This window comes from Leptosomus discolor, chromosome 1, assembly GCF_034619465.1.
Source record: "Leptosomus discolor isolate bLepDis1 chromosome 1, bLepDis1.hap2, whole genome shotgun sequence".
In the NCBI taxonomy this organism is placed as follows: domain Eukaryota; kingdom Metazoa; phylum Chordata; class Aves; order Leptosomiformes; family Leptosomidae; genus Leptosomus; species Leptosomus discolor.
Genome location: NC_141391.1, coordinates 1,351,841 through 1,370,582, shown reverse-complemented (window position 1 = coordinate 1,370,582; position 18,742 = coordinate 1,351,841). Strand labels below are relative to the sequence as shown.

The 18,742-nt window shown below is 45.2% G+C and overlaps 1 protein-coding gene across 2 annotated transcripts in view; it reads left to right on the top strand.

Moving 5' to 3' along the window:
• The window catches only part of FCHSD2 (FCH and double SH3 domains 2), a 164,381-nt gene that overhangs the window by 30,410 nt on the left and 115,229 nt on the right, over nucleotides 1-18,742 (top strand). For both annotated transcript variants that reach the window (XM_086481591.1, XM_086481590.1), the window contains exon 3: nucleotides 4,461-4,506. In XM_086481591.1, coding sequence (XP_086337717.1) covers nucleotides 4,461-4,506 — 46 coding nt within the window. The remainder of the gene's footprint in view (nucleotides 1-4,460; nucleotides 4,507-18,742) is intronic.

The window sequence follows — 18,742 nt, the reverse complement described above, 5'->3', positions numbered from 1 at the left end:
CTAAGGTCTCCCCGGAGCCTTCTCTCCTCCAGGCTGAACACCCCCAACTCTCAGCCTGTCCTCACAGGGAGCTGCTCCAGCCCCTCAGCATCTTCGTGGCCTCCTCTGGACCCGCTCCAGCAGGTCCGTGTCTGTCTTGTGCTGGTGCCCCCAGAGCTGGACGCAGCCCTGCAGGGGGGTCTCACCAGAGCGGAGCAGAGGGGCAGAATCCCCTCCCTCGCCCTGCTGGCCACGCTGCTCTGGGTGCAGCCCAGGAGGCCGTTGGCTTTCTGGGCTGCCAGCGCCCGTTGCTGCCTCATGTCCAGCTTTTCACCCACCAGCACCCCCAGGTCCTTCTCCCCAGCACTGCTCTCCATCCCCCATCCCCCAGCCTGTACCTGTGCTTGGGATTGCCCCGAGCCACGTGCAGGACCTTGCACTTGGCCTTGTTGAACCTCATGAGGTTCACACGGGCCCACTGCTCAAACCTGCCCAGGTCCCTCTGGATGCCCTCCTGTCCCTCAGGTGTGGTGTCATCTGCAAACTTGCTGAGGGGACACTCGATCCCACCATCTGTGTCATTGATGAAGATATTAAACAGCACTGGTCCCAGTATGGACCCCTGAGGGACGCCACTTGTCACCGGTCTCCATCTGGACATGGAGCTGTTGACCACTACCCTCTGGATGCGACCATCCAGCCAATTCCTCACCCACCGACCAGTCCACCCCTCAAATCCTTATCTCTGCAATTTGAAGAGGAGGATGTTATTGAGGACCATGTCAAAGGCCTTGCAGAAGCCCAGACAGACGGCGTCCGTGGTTCTTCCCTTGTCCTCTGATGTGGTCACTCCATCGTAGAAGGCCACTGGGTTGGTCAGGCAGGACTGGCCCTTGCTGAAGCCGTGCTGGCTCTCTCGATTCATCTCCTTGCTCTTCATCCAGATATTTCTTGTCACATGAAGTCCTATGAATTAAGACCAAAGAATTTCCTTCCTTGGGGATACAAAGGGACCAGCTCAGCCTCATGGTGCACCTGGGGAGTGTGTTATCCCAGGTCTGAAGCCTGATGAGGAATGTAAGGAGGAGACAGAGGTAGGCTAAGTCCTGCTCTGCAGCAGAAAAATCTCCACCCTCCTCCTCTTCCAATATTCCTATTAGTTCTTAGTGTGACAGAGAAGTCCTTTCTAGCCGCCACATTTAGTTCTTACTCTCCTAATGACAGGAGGAGCGACTGTTCGCTCACCCCACTGCTCTGTTTTCGGCCAGACTTGGCCAATTGCTGACGTTTTGGAGGAAGACAACCCTCCCCTGCCGAGCTTCTCTAGCTGCTTGTGCTCCAGAAGGAACATTCCTTCGTAATCCCTCCAGGATTAGGTTCAGCCTGGTCATACGGAGCCGTAAGCCGTGGACGGGGCTGTGGGCGGCTGGCATCGCCTCGCGCTGTGAAACCACGGGCGGTGAAACCGTTGCAAGACCTTCCCCGGGTGTGGTGTTTGTCTGCCCTAGCTGCAGGCTCTCTTCCAGCCAGGTACCTGGTCACGCTCTGGCCGGGATAATAAAATTAGAAAATATAAATATAAAGTAATAAATAATAAAATTGTGTTTCTTTTCAATGGCAGCTTCTTGTCCTGATGGTGAGTGTAACTGTATTTTTATTGGTTTTCTGGCTTTGGAGACAAAGTCGGGATTTTCCTGCAATGCGAGGATTGTGGCAAGGATCATACTTAACATGGAAATTATTATAGCTTGATTATATACACCAAATATTGCTCAATTTCTTTTCTATTTATTCTTTCTCGCCCTCTTTTTAAACCGTCCAGGACTTTACATGCTTTTGAATGATTTTTAGTGGAGCAAAGGGAGTACGCATAGTGCTGCGTGAATTGATGTGTGCAGGGTATTTAGGAATTACTGTGCAGAAACAAAACCAGGGTGCGTTTTTGGGTGTGCGGTTCTGGGGTTTCCTGCACTTCGTTAATAGTTAATTTGAGAAAAAGCTGTAGTAGCAGATATATTAATATTTCTTAGTTTAAAGAAACCCTCAATAATGTTCCTGCTTTCTTGCAGACCCCCTAGTTCATTTCTTAAACACTTTTCAGTAACTGTTAGAGAACACTTCATTAGCCTATGGAACCAAACTTTTCCATATATGAATGAACTTGAAATTCCATCTTGAATGACAGTAAGGTTAAGAATATCCCAGATTTGCACATAAAATCAAGATACACACATGAAAGTTTTCAGATTTCCCAAGAAACCATCATGCGTTTATTAGTCAGGCTTGCTTTTTTTCCTCCCTGCTCAAAATAATTTTCTCCTGGGAAATTTGTCCGCTTCGGTCTCCTATTTCATCATGTTTTGTAATGTATTTATGCTTGTCATAAAAGGATTCCTGTATAAACTGTCCCGAGGTTAAAAACAGCTTTGTGTTTGACGAATCGAGGGAAATGCAGTCACAAAGCCGCAGAGAACTCCAGCTTCAAGGAATGCGGATGGCTGATCCTGCCGGTCTTTCAGTACTTACCGTTTTCTTCGTTCACCAAAACCCAGATCAAACACGAATTTAAGTGTTGTATAAATTGAATTATGTGCTGGCTCGCCAACTCTTTTGTAAAACCCCATTTAAAATACAGAATAAAATCTCAACCTACTCTGAGATGACTCTGATTGCCGGAGGTGCTGCTGTGCAACTTCATGCTGCAGCTTGCGGTCGTTCCGAGCCCAAGGTTTCTGTCGGGTTTGCGAGTAGATTTGATTTGCGTGGTGTTCTGTGATTCTCCACTAGGGCCAGCTGAATGCTTTTGTTTTTCTTCCCTGGTGTTTTAATGTAGAAGGGGTTTAGGGATATCTTGGGCTTCCAGCTTGTCACAACTGGGGTTACGCAATTAGTTTAAGTGGAATTTGTTTTGTATGGGGGGGAAAAAACCCCTCATGGTGAAATAAATAGCTCCATATCCAGGTTTTGTGTAAACTGAGTATATCCTTATTATTTAGCTCTGATTATATGCTTTCAAATATGATTAGCTGAGAATTGGAAAATAGCTGCCTTTGCCTAAAGCCTCCCCAGATTTAGGTTTCAAAGACAGCTGCTCCTTTTCTTTTACCTTTTCAATATTGATCAAACGTTTCGGGTATTCCTAGCAGTTCTTTCTGCAGTTACTTATGCTTTCAAAAGAAAAGTAAGTTCTTTTAGAAGGATATTGTGGGTTTTAGATGTTTGCTAAGCAGACGGAGATAACTTGACTTTGGGACAGGGGAGCCTAGAAGAAATGGTTTTGTGATGTTGGATGAAGTATCGTGACTGCTTTACAAAGCTGAGCCATTTACAAGCATCGTTTGCCTGTTCCTGCAGAGGTGTTTCATACAGCACAGTCGTGCAGCCCCTTGTACCACCTGAGCTGCACGAGGGGCGTTTAGGAAAACAGGGTGTAGTTATTGGAGTTGGAATACGGCCAGATCTTCGGGGCTGTCGTTAATCTGGGCAGAATTTTAAGCCATCACGATGCATTTAGGCTTTTGTTTTACATCCCGTTGGGGAGACTGAGCCCGTGACGCCCTGTCAGCGTGTGGATGCTCTTCATGGGTGAAATGGAGTAGGCAGGAGTAGAAAGAGCCTGCTCAGAGCTCCTTTTGTTTGTGTTTATTGAGTTAACCTCATTATAGGGTGTTCCCAAGGATTTTTTTTTATTAATGTGTCACCATAATTATCGTGTAACTAATTTAATAGAATTAGATTTTCCTTTCCTGATGGCGTAGCCTTAAGCTTAGGAGTTTATAGTATAGCTTGAAGAAAATGACTCTGCCTTGGCTATTCCAGGGCTAGAAAGGGAATAGCTTAAGCTATCGAAGGAAGAGCTTTCTTGTGGTCGTAACGGAGATAGTGTGGAAACCCTCTCTTTTAAAATACGTTGAGATGGTCCATCTTGAGCCTACGTGAGAGCACAGCCCCGATGGTGGTGAGGAATGACGTGCCGTGACGGGCACCGTTTGGGTTAAGCGGGTCCGAGGCGATGCAGCTACGTTAGTGGGTAAGTGAGGGTGTTGCCGTGGGAGAGCAGGGGTTTAAAGAGCGGCTGCTCGTCTGGTGACGGCAATCCCGTGTGTTCAGCTGCCGTGGAGGAAACGGGACTTGCCTCTCTAGATGCACAAACCCAAGTTCTGTTCTGTGCTGCCGAACTCTCCCCGAGGCTGTACAAGCAGCAAGCTGCTGAGCCTGTAACGGAGTAAACGGTATTTACACCGGTAGTGCTGGGAGCTGAATTTGTCCCAGACAACTTGGAAACTTGAACGCCACAGATGAGGAGTCCGTGTGGGGCAGTTGCTAGGCTACTGATACACAGTTTTCAAACCATTTTGCTTTTTGGTTGCTCATTTAGCTACAGAGACTGTCTAGCAGAAAATCCTTTGAAGTAAATTGTTGAGTTTATAGTGTTTTGCTGTATGTATTAATGGATTTTTTTTCTTTTCCCCCTCTTTCAGAGCATTCAGTCAGAAAAGAGCTGCAATTGAGAAGGAATATGCACAGGTACGTTCTGGAATAACTTCAGTGTCTGTGTCGTTCTTCACATGAGGTAATTTATTCATTAGTGAATTTTCTGCAGGGTATGTTTTTTCGTTTGTCCTTTTTCTGAGTGAGTTACTATGAGAGCAGCTGTTGAAGTTCTCAGTTGGACAGGTTGGCCTATGCAGGACCCTGTTTTCATGGATGTTGTGACTTGAGGAGGTTCTTGGGCAGAGAAGGCATTTTAAGCTTTTTTTTTTTTTTTTCAAATTGTTATAAAGTCAATCAGCTCTTTGAGATTTTCTCAGAAGTTAGTGTGAAACCTGAGGAAAAAGTAAAATCAGGTCAATTAGAGGGAGAGGAAATGTGTTCTGGCACACTCAGTCCAAAATAAATTTATATTCGCACTCTTCAGTAAGACCAGCTTCCCATTCATCTGAAATAAAAGCAGCCGGATTTGACCTCATGCTTGTGATCGGGAGGGGAATGAATTTTGATGTGTTGTGAGAAGGAGGGAGGATTGATATTTTTTTTTTTAAAAAAATTTTTTTTTTTTTCTCCCTCATTCCGAAGTTAGAAAGCATCTCATCGGGGCAGCTGCCTGCTTCATTTACAGGAAAGGCTCTTGGGGCTTAAGTCCAAGTACAACAGATTAAAAATACAGGAATTTATTTTAAAATAGATTAAAGGTAGAATAAAATACAAGTGAGGGAGCTTGTGGAGCTCACTGTACAACTGGAGATGTGCCTGACGTTCCGACTGTTGGTGTTGGGGCGGTGACAGAAGCGGAGTGTGCAGACACAAGCTGTCGCTCGGCTGCTTCCCGGGGTAGTTTGGGCTGTTGTGTGAAGCGTCCTTGTAGTCACCAGCGCTGCATCGCCCGAGTTTGGGCAGAACAAACCTTCTCTGTGGGCCGGGCTCTGCTGTCAGTTCGTCAGAGGGATGTCTGCGTCTGCCGTGTACGTGCTTGCTGCGTGTGGCCTCGGCCCAAAACTCGGCTGAAAACACTTTGTAAAGCAAATAAATTGGTGCCGAATTTAATCGCAATGGTGCAATAAGGGTCTGCAGTTATTGGTGCTCCAATTCTTTCATTGGACTCGAATTTATATTAGTGGACATCGATTACGTTGGCGGTTCCGCTTAATTTGATTAAGTACAGCAATTTTTCAATGACAGGAGCGAAACTTTGATTAAAAGTATGTTTTCTTTAATGATTTTTGTAATGACATTGCAGAGAATTTAAGATCAATTCTTATTACATTTACCCATTCTGCACTGGGAATGTTGTTTTTATACAGAGGCACTTGCAGCAGTTGCTGCATTTAGGAAATAGTCTTTATAAGTTGGAAAAATAATTCCATTCTCAGCATCAGAAGGCTCAGTCTTAACAACTGAAGCTTTCAGATCCTCGCATTTAAAACCCCTCAACTTCCCAGCGATACAGCTGCATCGATTGCGAGTCATTGGGTGGCTGCTTGCATGAATGAAGCCTTGTGGGGTCGCTTCCTTGGTTTGCTGCGGAGTGGACGCTTCCAGAACAGGGTTGGATGTTTCTTCTTGGGCCTGTAAAAGGATTCCTGGGTTTGAGACGGTAATAAAATGTCACATAAAGCCTTCTGGTGAGAGAAACTGTAATCAAAATAAATGTGAAGTCGTGTTCCTCATCAGCGGGATGTGCCTTTTAAACCAGTTATAAAGGGAACTGGAAATTCTCCGTAGTGAGTTTCTGGAGCAAGGTTTCGAAAGCTTTTCGCAGATTCTGTCCAAATGCTTTTTGTCACTTCAGGGAACTCAGAATATTCCTGCTTAGGACTTTTTTGGCAAGCTAAGAAAAAAAAAGTGGCAGGGTGGACAGTGAAAACAAGTTTCCCAGAACGGAATGCTTTGGTTTAAAAAACTTGTGTGCTGATGCGCTGCCAGGTGTCTGTGCACAGAGCGCTGTGGAGAAGCAGAACCTGAGCGAACGCTGGTGGAACACCGTGGCTCAGTGTTCGTAATTTATCCCTAATTATGTGGTAAGTGGCTTGGATGTACGTGATGAACTACAGGGCCTGTATGTAAATTGCCCCATGTCTGTCTTCAAGGGAGTGTTTCTTACTGAGTCTTTTCACCGTGTTGTACCTGTGGCCATCGAAAAGTTTTTGAGCTGTTTTTCTGCTTGGTGTCTGCCTCCAGCGGGTTCTTTACCGGCGTTTCTGGGCTGTGCCGTGGTGTAAATGGGAGAAGTACCCGATGCATCAGCCCCCGTGCTGCAGTGCTGCAGTCCTTTCTAGATGGGCTGCGAATCCCTACGTTATTTCCCTGGGTTTTCGGTGCTGCCGCGCTTTATACCTGCGTGAAGGCTCACCTTCACACGCAGAATTAAGAGCATAGGAAGGCTGCCGTTTCCCATTAACAGTATTCCTAGTAATGACATTTAAATTGCAATTTTATAGTATTATTATTAGCTGTTCTCTTTGATGGATAAGCTAGCTGAGATCGGTGGCTAAGAATACTGTGTGAGGTGAAAGGAGAACTTGGTGAGGGTGTGCTTTTGCTGCTACCTAGTAATAAGAATTGTTTTACCTAGCATGTTACATCAGTAAAAACAGGTTTTTTTGAGACGGGATTACGTCTCTTCTGTACTTTTTATTATTATTTAACACTTTGAACGCAGCAGCAGTGTTCCACAGCCAGTGTCGCGTGCTGGGAGCACGCAGATGACCTGCCTCGTCATGTTTTGTCATGCTTGGGTTTTGCTCGATATTTAGTTGTCGTTGTTTCGGGGTAAAACTTGACCCCAGGCGATCAACGTGGTGTATCTCTGGGTCTGCAGTAGCGTCACAGAGCTGGAGCTGTGAAGTGTGCTGCTCATTTCAGTGCATGCTAATGAGTTGCTGACTGTAGTACCTCAGCTGAAGGCATTGGCGATGCAGGAAAAGGTAGGAAAGTCCCTTTTGTGAGCTTTAAATTTGAACTGAGGTGCAGGTAGAAGTTTCTGGTTAGTTTCTTTTTTAAAAAAAAAACCCACTAATTGTTACAATTTTTTTCCCTGTCTTTTTCTGGAGGTCAGTTGAATGTTGAAGAGATGTGCGTGCTCAGTACAACCAGCTATCTTACCTGGGATCTGGAGAGGGAGGACAGGTCGCTTGGTGTCGATTGCTGTGTCTTGTTGCAATGCGAAAACCGATACGTTTAAAACATTTTAAAATACGGAGAAAAGAAAAGGTGGAATGGTTTATATCCTCACATTCCTGTCGGCAGCTACAGGTGAAGGGCAGGTGCATCCCTTGGTCTTGTTTATAGCGATGACAGTAACCGTGAGAGGAGCCTTAAAATGAGATGGAATGAATGCTGAAGGAAAAAGCAGCCTGTCAGATGGTGTGAGAGGAGGTGGAGGGGAGAGAGGAGCAGTAAAGGCAAGAGGAAAGGTGGATGTGAGCAGACAGAGGAGTACTTTTACCGGCTTTCCTCACCACATGAGGGTCTCGCTAGACTTGGAAAAACACTTCTTTCAAGACATCAGAATATGTGAATACGTGTTTTCTAGAAAACTGCAATATTCCAATAGCAGTTTTTGTGTATATGTAACGTATGTGTATATACATTATATATAAAGCACATGGATAATAAATAAATAGAATGTATATTTTATATATCGAAATAATATTTGTGGGCTGCAGTGCCCAAATAGTCGTTTGATTTTTTTCCCTTACTGTATTGCTTTTCCATTGCTTAAAATCAGAAGAATAGAATCACAGAAGGATTTGGACTGGAAGAGACCTCTCAAGGCCATCTAGCCCAGCCCCCTGCAGGGAGCAGGGACACCTTCAGCTGGATCAGGGTGCTCAGAGCCCCGTCCAACCCTAAGTATTGGCAGAGATGGGGCTTCCACCACCTCTCTGGGCAGCCTGTGCCAGTGTTCCACCAGCCTCAGCATAAAAAATGTCTTCCTTCTATCTAGGCTAAATCTCCCCGCTTTTAGTTCAAAACCATTACCCTCGTCCTATCGCTCCAGGCCCTGCTAAAAAGTCTGTCCCCGTCTTTCTTGGAAGCCCCTTGATATATTGAAAGGTCGCTCTAAGGTCTCCCCGGAGCCTTCTCTCCTCCAGGCTGAACACCCCCAACTCTCAGCCTGTCCTCACAGGGAGCTGCTCCAGCCCCTCAGCATCTTCGTGGCCTCCTCTGGACCCGCTCCAGCAGGTCCGTGTCTGTCTTGTGCTGGTGCCCCCAGAGCTGGACGCAGCCCTGCAGGGGGGTCTCCCCAGAGCGGAGCAGAGGGGCAGGATCCCCTCCCTCGCCCTGCTGGCCACGCTGCTCTGGGTGCAGCCCAGGAGGCCGTTGGCTTTCTGGGCTGCCAGCGCCCGTTGCTGCCTCATGTCCAGCTTTTCACCCACCAGCACCCCCAGGTCCTCTCCCCAGCACTGCTCTCCATCCCCCATCCCCCAGCCTGTACCTGTCCTTGGGATTGCCCCGAGCCACGTGCAGGACCTTGCACTCGGCCTTGTTGAACTCCATGGGGTTGGCCTGGACCCACCTCTCCAGCCTGTCCAGGTCCCTCTGGATGCCCTCCCTTCCCTCCAGCGTGTCGACCTCACCACACAGCTTGGTGTCGTCCCCAAACTTGCTGAGGGGGCACTCGATGTCACTGTCCATGTCACTGGCAAAGATGTTAAACAGCACCGGTCCCAGCACCGATCCCTGAGGAACACCGCTTGTCACTGGTCTCCATTCAGACGTGGAGCTGTTGTCTGTGACTCTTGGGTGCGACCATCCAGCCAATTGTTTGTCCACCGAGTGGTCCATCTGTCAAACCCATGTCCCTCCAGTTCAGAGACAAGGGTGCCGTGTGGGACAGTGTCGAACGCCTTACACAAGCCCAGGTAGATGATGTTGGTTCCTCCTCCCTTATCCACCGACACTGTAACCCCGTGGTAGAAGGCCACCAAATTTGTCAGGCAGATCATCTCTGACAGGAATGCTAGGATGATTTGCTTAAGATACAGTGGCCTTTCTAACAGTTTTTCAGTGGATTAAATTTCTAAGGGTTGAAATCAGAGACCTCCCTCTCATGTCTCACTAACTTGGGCTGTGGCTCTTTTTTTTTTTTCTTTTCTGTTCTTTACTGTGTAGTCCAAATGTTCACTGATTTATCCTTACGCTGGGAAAACTGGAAAGGTGATAGTATTTGCCTAATAAGGAATTAGAGAAATGGAGTTAATTTTAGCTAAAATAATCCAAGTCTCCCTGATAGAATGGGGACCGGATCTCTGGTCTTTTGAATACAGATGTGTAAAAAAAAAAAAAAAAAAAAATTAAAAATAATCTAAAGAGAAGCCTTTGGCATTTAATGCAGTTTTTACTTCAACAATAGACCTTCAATAATTTCTCTTCCTTTGCCTTGTAAAATGTTTTGAGGTTTACAGAGGAGCCCTGTACAAGTACGTGCTGGCATGTTAGGAAGAGGTAAGGGGTGCTGACAACTTTCTTGATAATCAGATCGCTTCACTCGTAGTAAAAGTAGAATCTTTACAAGGAAGAACGGTGAGGTGCTGGGCAAAGTACTTCTCTTTTGAAAATCTGTTGCTTTATTGCGACGTTGCAGCGTGGACTGTAAGAGCAGGAGGATGGCAGGCGCCGCACGGGAAGAGCAGCGGCCCTGAGGCTTGAGGAAGGTGCTCGCGAGCTCTGTAAATGCGACTGTGGCGGCCCTGACCGCAAGTCGCCCAGATTGATTCAGAAATCCCACGTGGCAAAACAACTGCAGCCTGGCAAACGCAGCCTTACCACAGGTTTGCAATAAAAGAAAAAATTGCAGGGTGAAAGTCTTCCCTCTGACTCAGCAGCTGGCTGAGCCCTGGGGCATCGGGAAAACAGACTGGAGGTACCTGCCTTGAAAATCCGACAAGCAACTTTCTATTAGGTCGTTCCCTGGAGTCTGGACTGAATGTTGGGGTGGGTTTTTTTCAGCCCAAAGGACACAGAAGGTTACTGTGGTCTTACGGAGAGCAGGAAGAGATTGTAGGCTTTAGGGGTGGGTTCCCAACGCGGGGACAAACAAAAAGCAGCCGTAGGTTGGCTGGTCAGTAGCTGTTTAGTTTACCGATGAACTTAAAGAATTTATTTCTTCCTCTGAGGATGATACTAGATTTATTGCTGCGGTAAATCTCCCTTTAGGGTATTTCTGTAATATTTAAGACATTTGTCTTGTTTTTGCTTTATGGCTGACATCGATGACTTTTGTCGTCAAGCAGTAGTTTAACAAATACCCTTGAAAATAGCTTTTGGGAGGGCGTGGGGAAGACGTATGTTTAAGACTTAGGCATACTTTAGCTTTTAGGGAATTAAGAGCTTTGACTTCTGTACTCCAGATCATGTGAGGAGGAGGGGCTTAATTGGTAATTAGCACACATACAGAAACTAGTTTTTTCTCAGGCTTATCTTTTGAAGAAACGGGGCTATCATTCCGCAGTTCCTCTGCAGAGCAACTTCCGCTTGTGGTAAATGAGTAGACTGTAGAAATTTCCATCCTGAGCAGCGAGATGAATGGCTGCTAGATCTGGATGTGCTTGATAGCAGTTAACTTGGAAGACAGCAAATTGCTTTAAAATCCATCTTGTATTTTCAAACTTTCTGTAGGAAACACGAGGAAGAATTCAGAGGGAAACCTTTCTCCATAAATGAGCTCGCCGCATGGCTTCAGGCGTCAGCTTTAGCATTGCTGTCTGTTTTAAAAAAACAGAAAAAAAATTCTAAAAAAATCCGAACCCTTTAAATCTCTGCATTTTCTCCATATGATCCTTCTCTTGATATTTTCAGTGCCTTTGCTGTACTGTTTTAGATCTCTTTTGAAAGCCACATCCAGCCTGGCTCACGCTGGCTGCGTGAAGCGATCCTGGAGGCTTGAGGTGGTCCACGTGTGTTAGTCAAAAGTATGGCAGTAGGTCTGAGGTAGCTCCATTCTGTTTTATCAGCAGTATTGCGTAGCATTTTACTAATCTTTCAATGTTGTGGGTTTTTTTTTTTTTTTAACCAAATATGAAAACTACATTTTTGTCCGCCAGCGCCAGGTAACATCCTTCTCCCAAGCCAGAGCTGTGGCCTCGCCGTCGGAGCCTGGAGGGAGACTTTTCTGCATGGCCTTTATCCAGCTTCGGGTGGTTCCTGTAGCAGCTGTGTGAATATGGCAACCGTTTGCCTCAGGAGAGTTCATTTCTTACCTGTACAGAGAAAATAGCTGCTGAAATCTCGTAATCCAAGGTCTGAATTGAATTTTCTGCCTTTCCCGTTGTAGGAATTTCCATAGCTGAATTCTGCAGAGTTCCCTTATTCTGTGCCATCATTTAGTTTAAGATATTTCTTCTGGGTGACCCATGGTGATCTCTAAAAGAGCTTTGGATTTATTCCGTTAAGGTACAAAACTAAGAGGAAGACCCGGATTGAGAAATACGTGTTTATTAATGATCAATCGCTCTAAATCAGTGTCTTTATTCCCTGCTATTTGCCTGAAAAATCTCAAATTTGGAGTGGAATCTGTGTACGTGGGTGATTTCAGATACACCTGGAGCCTGGACTGTTTTGTCTCAGCTCGACAGACTTTCCATTTCTCCGGAGAGGATCCGTGGCGCTTCCTGGTTGCTGCCCGATGCGGAGGTCATACATATTGATGACCTGGTTTGGGCCGTTAAGCCGCGGTGCTGCACAATACATCAACAGAACTTACTGGTTCCAGAAGGACACCACCTGCTTGATAGTACCTTTGTATTGTGCTCTCCTGTAGTCCAACACCATTCAAAACACCAGGATATCAACAAGAGGTTGAAGAAAATGAAGTGTGAGGCTTAGTAGCTATTCATGCCATTCTTTCCCACAAGGCATGGAGAATCGGTGGCCGTGAGCGCTACAAAGACGTGCCCTGCTCCGTTTCATAAACGGTGAGGAACGCTATTGTGGGGTTTAGAATGACTTGTAGAGACAAGTTTGACAAATCAGGTGTTATAATGGGATTATTGATACTATTCTGCACTTGTCACAGTTCAGCCGTTCAAGCCTTGGTGCACGTTTCCCTTTTCACTGCAAAACAAGAAGCTCTTTAGAATTCTCTATATTAAATGTCTGTTTAACATTTAATATAATATACTTTGCCTGGAACAAAGACTATGGGTCTACATGTGACACTCCAAACAATATTATCGGTGACCTTCTCTTTTTATGTAGATTTTGCCTTCAGTCATTCGTGTACTTTTTCTTCTCCAAGAAGCACATGTCAGCACTTAAACCAGGGAAGAAAGTCAGATATCTGATTTGGGTCTTGTCTCACTGGCGGTTCTGTTAGGTGAAAAATTGAGATGCCTTCTGCTGAAATATTTGTCCATTTAAAAAGAATTTTAAAAGGCAGCCTTTTAAAAATGCTAAGCTATCTGCTACAGTTTTTATGGAATTCTTTAGGTTAAAATAATATTTCTCTAAGAACAGAGGTGGACTGTCAGCTTCTATTTTCAGTGAAAACATCTAGTTCCTTATGAAGGGATTGCTAAGCTTAGAATTACGCTATTTCTACAAAGAGAGCCCTTCATAAAGAAACTGCGTTTTTTGCTGAACTGATGCAAGCAGATTTCTCTTAGCCTGCTTTTAGCCGCTATTTTTCTTTCCAATTACTGTGCTCATAAGCATCCACTGCCTGGAATTTTGATGCCTGTAAGTGCTCTACTTCCAGATGAAGAACTTTATTCTTAAAAGCTGTTCATTTTTACTTGGTCTTACAGTGTGAGTGAACCTGGCAGCGTATCTTTCAGTCTGGAGTTATCTGTGAGCTGCTGCTGTGGGCATCGCTGTGTTCCCTACTGTAGCTTGTGTGTGTTTGGTTTTTCTAACTGCATCAGCATTTCGGCGTTTTTCTGACACATTCAGTCCAGTCATCCGTCCCAATATCTGCTTTTCTCCTTCCTGTGCTTTAAGAGGGCGGGCTACTCACAACTCAGTGCTTTAAAAATAAACCACGGGGAAAATTTGGGCCTCCAAAGTAGCAGCAATACCAGCACTGAGTTTAAGTCCATGCCAGCAATATGCTGCCTCGTCTTTTCCACCTCTGTTTGGATTCCTTTTTCATGCGTGTCTTCACGTATCTTGTCCTGGGTGTACAAGAGGAAGGCTCTGCTTTATTTCCTAACTTCCCATACCCATATTGCTTATACACGTCACATATTTGTCTCAAAGTTACGAGTCTGGCTTTATCTCCCCCCAAATACTTTGTTGAACCTGAGGAACGACTTGGGAGGAGGGAGTGGGGTGCGCTTGCACAACGTTGTGTAGCCTGTGAAAAATCACTGCTGAGGCGAGGCGTACGGTTTACAGCCAAAGAGCCCACGTCCTGCTTGTATTTTGGGGCTGGGGGTGGTTGGGGAAAAAAGACAGATATTATTCCAACTGTATTCCAATGGCCACCTCGTTCTTATGCCCCTCCGCCCCTTGATCAGAAACTGCTTCTTTCATCCCAGGGGATGGGCGGCAGGATTATCCCTGCAATGTTTCTGGAGTGTGGTAGGAGAGGAGACGGCTGAAGTGGGAAAGATGGGGGAAGTGGACCAGAAAATGGATTGGAACAAGGTGTCTGGGTCAGGCACGTAGTGAGAAAAATTGGGCTGGAGAGCGGGCAGTGGTGGTGGGTTAGGCAGTTCGTAGGTCAGGAATGAAGGTGGTATCACTGCTGGGAGTCGTCCCTCTTTCAGCCGCAGTCGTGACTGCCTCTTCCTTTCCTGGCACCTGAGTAATGGAGCTCTGTTTCTACTCTTAATTTTAGGAGCAGGATAACTTTGGGTGGAAGGGATTTCTGGAGGTTATCCGGTCCGACCTCCTGGTCAAAGCTGGGCTGACTTTAAAGTTCAGTGACGTTGCTTAGGTCCTCATCCTTTTGAGTTTGGAAAATCTTGACGTATGGACATTCCCAAACCTCGGTGGGGCTGTTCCAGCGTTCAGCAGCCCTCGTGGAAAACGTGTCTTCATCCTCACAATTGTTTGATAGCCCAGGCCCTACCTGAGCCACCTCTTTGGCCGCTTACCTCCTCCTTTTTCACAGTCCCCTGGTAAGGGCTGTGCCTTCCTTTCTGCGCTTTGTTCTCTTCCTGCCCTTGTTCTCGGCTTTTGGGCTGGTATCGTTTCCTCCGGGGTGGGAAATGCATCCTGGTTTGCAAACCACTGCCGGAGATTTCCGTGCGGAGATCTGGAAGTTGTCAGTAAGCTGATGTATGCGGGTTGGGGGTTTTTATCCCCAAAGCTTCTTGGTGAAAAGGCAAAGATTTGGTGGATGACCATCACCAATCATCCCTTCCTCATGTTTCCTTACGCGCCATAAACAAGTCAAAAGCCATTTGCCTTTTAACTTTGGTCTTCTGTTTGCATTTGTGGGCTTTCTCAGTTAGCCCTCCATTTGTTCTGGAGACGTCAATTCAAAAAAAATCCTTTGTATTCCCACGTAACACTGCTGCTTTGCCTGGTGAGCGCGTTCTCTGTTACAATCAAAAGGCCATAATTTCGGGAAAACCAGCAATCACTGAATTGCCTGAGAATGGTGCTCTGGAGAGTGTAATTAAAAAGAAAATTTTTGGTTAAAAAAATAATCCATGCAGAAAGAAAAGAAAGGTATGTAGAGTTTCATTCTCTGTTTTATGCTGAAGTTCAGCTGGTTAATTCAGCTGATTAATTTTTCTGCAATTCAGCCAGTTCAGCTGGTTTTCAGCTGTTAGGCGGACAGAGGTAATTCAGAAGAGTTGTTATTCCTTTCTTCTGTGGGACTTTAAAGAAATGTTTGATTGCACTTTCTGCGCCGTGACTAGCGTGGGTTTGGACTATGTATGACCCCATGTGTTTTGGGTAGAGATATTTTAGGTAACGAGAGGTTATTCTTACTTTTCGTATTTCTCAGATCATGTTACTTTAATTTTACTGAGGATAGTGGTCAAAAAAAAAAGAAAAGGTCGTTTAACCCACTGTGCAATAATTAAAATACGTGAACTTGTGCATATGCTGTAAAAACGCCTGAACCTACTTGGACAGGAGGGGCCTGTCATCCTTTCGGGTCTGGAGCAGTGCCTGACCCCAGTGATCCAGATTTTACACTTGACACTTGGCAGTTTATTAGATGGATGGAAGGTAAACTGGGCAGAGCTTCTTGGCCGCTGAAGCTGTTGGTCTTAGACCGGGGATGGCTTTAAACAGTACAGTGGATGTGTTCTTAACTATTTTTAAAAACTATGCTCCCTTCTTCCCCTTCGCACCTTGGAAGTTACGGTTTCAGACCTGTACAAACCAGAACGTGTTGACAGTTGAAAAAACCCCAAAACAGAGAGAGAATGTTTAAGTCAAATCTACTGTAAATGATGATTCAGTGTAAGACCCTGCGTACACAGTAGTTGACTTGTGGGGCTTCCTACGGACGAAAGGCCTTTTATCAGCCAGTCCTGCCCACTCTGCCGGGAAAGAGGAGGGAGAAAGGAAACGTGAGGTTCCTGAGGCCGGTGCAGGAGAGGAGTCCAAATGGCAGCTGCCCAGTAGTAAAAGACGTGCTGCTAACCTGACAGGCGGGTGCCAACAGCAGGGAGGTCCCTCTGTGCCACCCAGGCAAGCGAGCGCGTGCTGCTGGTTGTGTGGTGCTGCTCCGGGGAGCGTGGAGGGGAACGGCTGCGGGGCTTCTTGGGGTGGCAGTAAGTCTTGTCCTTCGTGTCCACTGCAGGTTCTGGAGCTGCAGCTCTGCAACTCTCTCATTGACTCGCCTGCTTTGTGATAAAGACGTGGTGTGTTTCTAAACTGCAGATGGGAAACTTTTACATCCTCTTGTTCTTTACCACCAATATGCAAGCTTTCATGTAAAAATAATTTGCCCGTTTTTAAGGGAAGTGTTGCAAAACATGAACAAAAAGTAGGTATCACATCAGCTTTTAGATCCTGGGGGATTATTTCTTATAGTTCACCAAGAAACAGCTGCTGCTGCGAACGTTGATTGTTGTATTTTCAGGTCCGTGTGGCCAGCAGTGAAGCTCACCTCGGCTGGGTCGCTCCCTTACACGTTGCTTTAGAGGGAATAAGTAACAGTGTCTTAAAAGCTTGGTGCTCCGTTTTTTTGGGGATGCAGTGCCAAAGATCTTGAAGATGACAGTTTAAAACAGAATTGTATTTGTTTGGGTTTTTTTTTTTTAAATATAACTGAAATGTTTTGTTTTCTTTTTAATATAAACCCAGCGCTGACGAGGGAGCTTGCTGTCCAGCCGGATTCTGGAAAAAACATGTGTGCAGTCCGTATAGGTGATGAGCTCCCCTGGTTTGCTGGGTCGGCACTGTCACTGAAATAATAATAACGATTAATCAGAGAACCCTGAAGTGCTCTCTAGAGCACTCCATGAAATGTCAGTGTAAGTCAACAGTTGTTTGCTGCTGAGGTGAAAGTTTTTAACCAAATCGTGACATTTTGGGCAAAGGGAACAAACCTGTAATTTGCCTTGGCTGTAAAAATTGGGATAGACTTGAAGCATGTTCTTGAAATACCAGACTGAATTGAAGCTGAAATGGGGAAGAAACGTGTCTTACGACATCCATTCTACTTACCTAAAATTCACGTACGCAAAGGAACCTCCTGATGACGGGTGTGAAGCAGTGAGAGCCCACGTTGGTGGGTTTGTCTCTTGCAGTTCCAGTGGCAGTGGCGTGGTGGTTATCTTCTTAATCTCCGAGACTGCTGCGATCTGTCTTTGTTTCGTAGCTCAGTGGTTTGTGTCCTGTTAGTTGCAGCAGTGCGCTCGAGAAACTGGGTAATCGTTTTTCAGTGTTTTCCATGAAAAATAAAATTAGTCTGTGCACTAAGCTTTATATCGGGACATTTCCTTGTATACTAAAATAAATTAGCTCTGTACTTCTGCTGTATTGAGCAAATGTTTTACAAAGGAGCTTGACTGGTAAGCTAGTGACATCATCATCAGTAAACATGAACGTCACGCCTGAAGTGGAGATCTAGTGTGAGTCTAGTGCAGGAACAACTCCTTGACATTGATTTGCATTTTAATTTAGAGATGTAAAGCATTTCTTTCAGTCACCAAAACTGTTTCGGTGATTGTATAGACCTGTGCCTCCTGGCCCTCTTTTATTTTTATAGTATTCGTCTCTATTTTCTGCTCGACATATTCCGCTGTTCATTTCTCTAGCAATAGACTTAATACACCGCCCTTTGCGGTTTCAAGGGTAGTTTGTCATATTTTCAACAAGAATAAAAGCCTATTTCATCCTGGCTGCAAACAGAAACTAATTGAGTAGGAGGAAGCCTGCAGTTTGACGAAAAAAATCTCGGCACTGGTTTTCGTAGCTCTGATTAGGTACAAAGGTGGCTCAAAGATATTTTTTTTATTATTATTATTATTGTTTTTACTTTCACAAACCATAAAGAGGTAATTTAAAAAAAAAAAATAGTAAGGGCTGGTCACATTTTTGGAAGGGTCTGTGAAATTGTGAGCTACAAGGTTTCCTGGATTTATTTCTGGTTGGGATGCCGAGTACATCTGTGTTTGCTTTTTGATTGTCTGTCCAAATAGGCTAGCAAGAAATTTGCATTTTTTCTATCAAATTATTTTTATTTTGTTTATAGTCATGTCTTGAAAGACATTTTCTGTCTGGTGTTGGTTTTCTGTTTCTGTTTTTCCTGATAGCTTCTGTTCACGTAAGGTAGAGCAAAGCATCTCTATGGATGCCCTCCGGTGAATGTGCCTGGGCTGGGGCGTCAGTAGGATTGCTTTTCCTGGGTGTTCAGAAAGGTGTCGTCTTCTGGATAGGAAGGATTACACCCTATCTACCTTCTCAGAGAGCTTTCACGTATGTATACAACTATTATCAGGTGTAACGGTGGTAGTTTTTTACTTAACTTTTATAAGACTGATGAAAATTGAGGGGGGAAAAGCAAACTTTTGGGTTGATGTGCCCATTTTTAGGCCTTGAAGGTTTTGGAATCGTGCTGTAAATATGCACATGCTGCTGTTGGATAGAAAAACATAAAGAAGCAAGCGGGACAGATTCATCCAGGTTGTGGAGGCTGTGGCAGAACGTGAATGAAACCAGAATGGCGTGTGCTCCTGTAAAACTAAGCTAAATCTTCTGTAGAGAGGTTCATATACGTCAAAGAAAAGCGTAAACGAACATCCCTTTTTGGAATTATCATCATTCACCTCTGCTCTTACATCTGAAGTCTGAGAAGTGAAGATATCCTACAACTGATCCTGCCATGTTCTCTGTCTGTTTTCTTTGC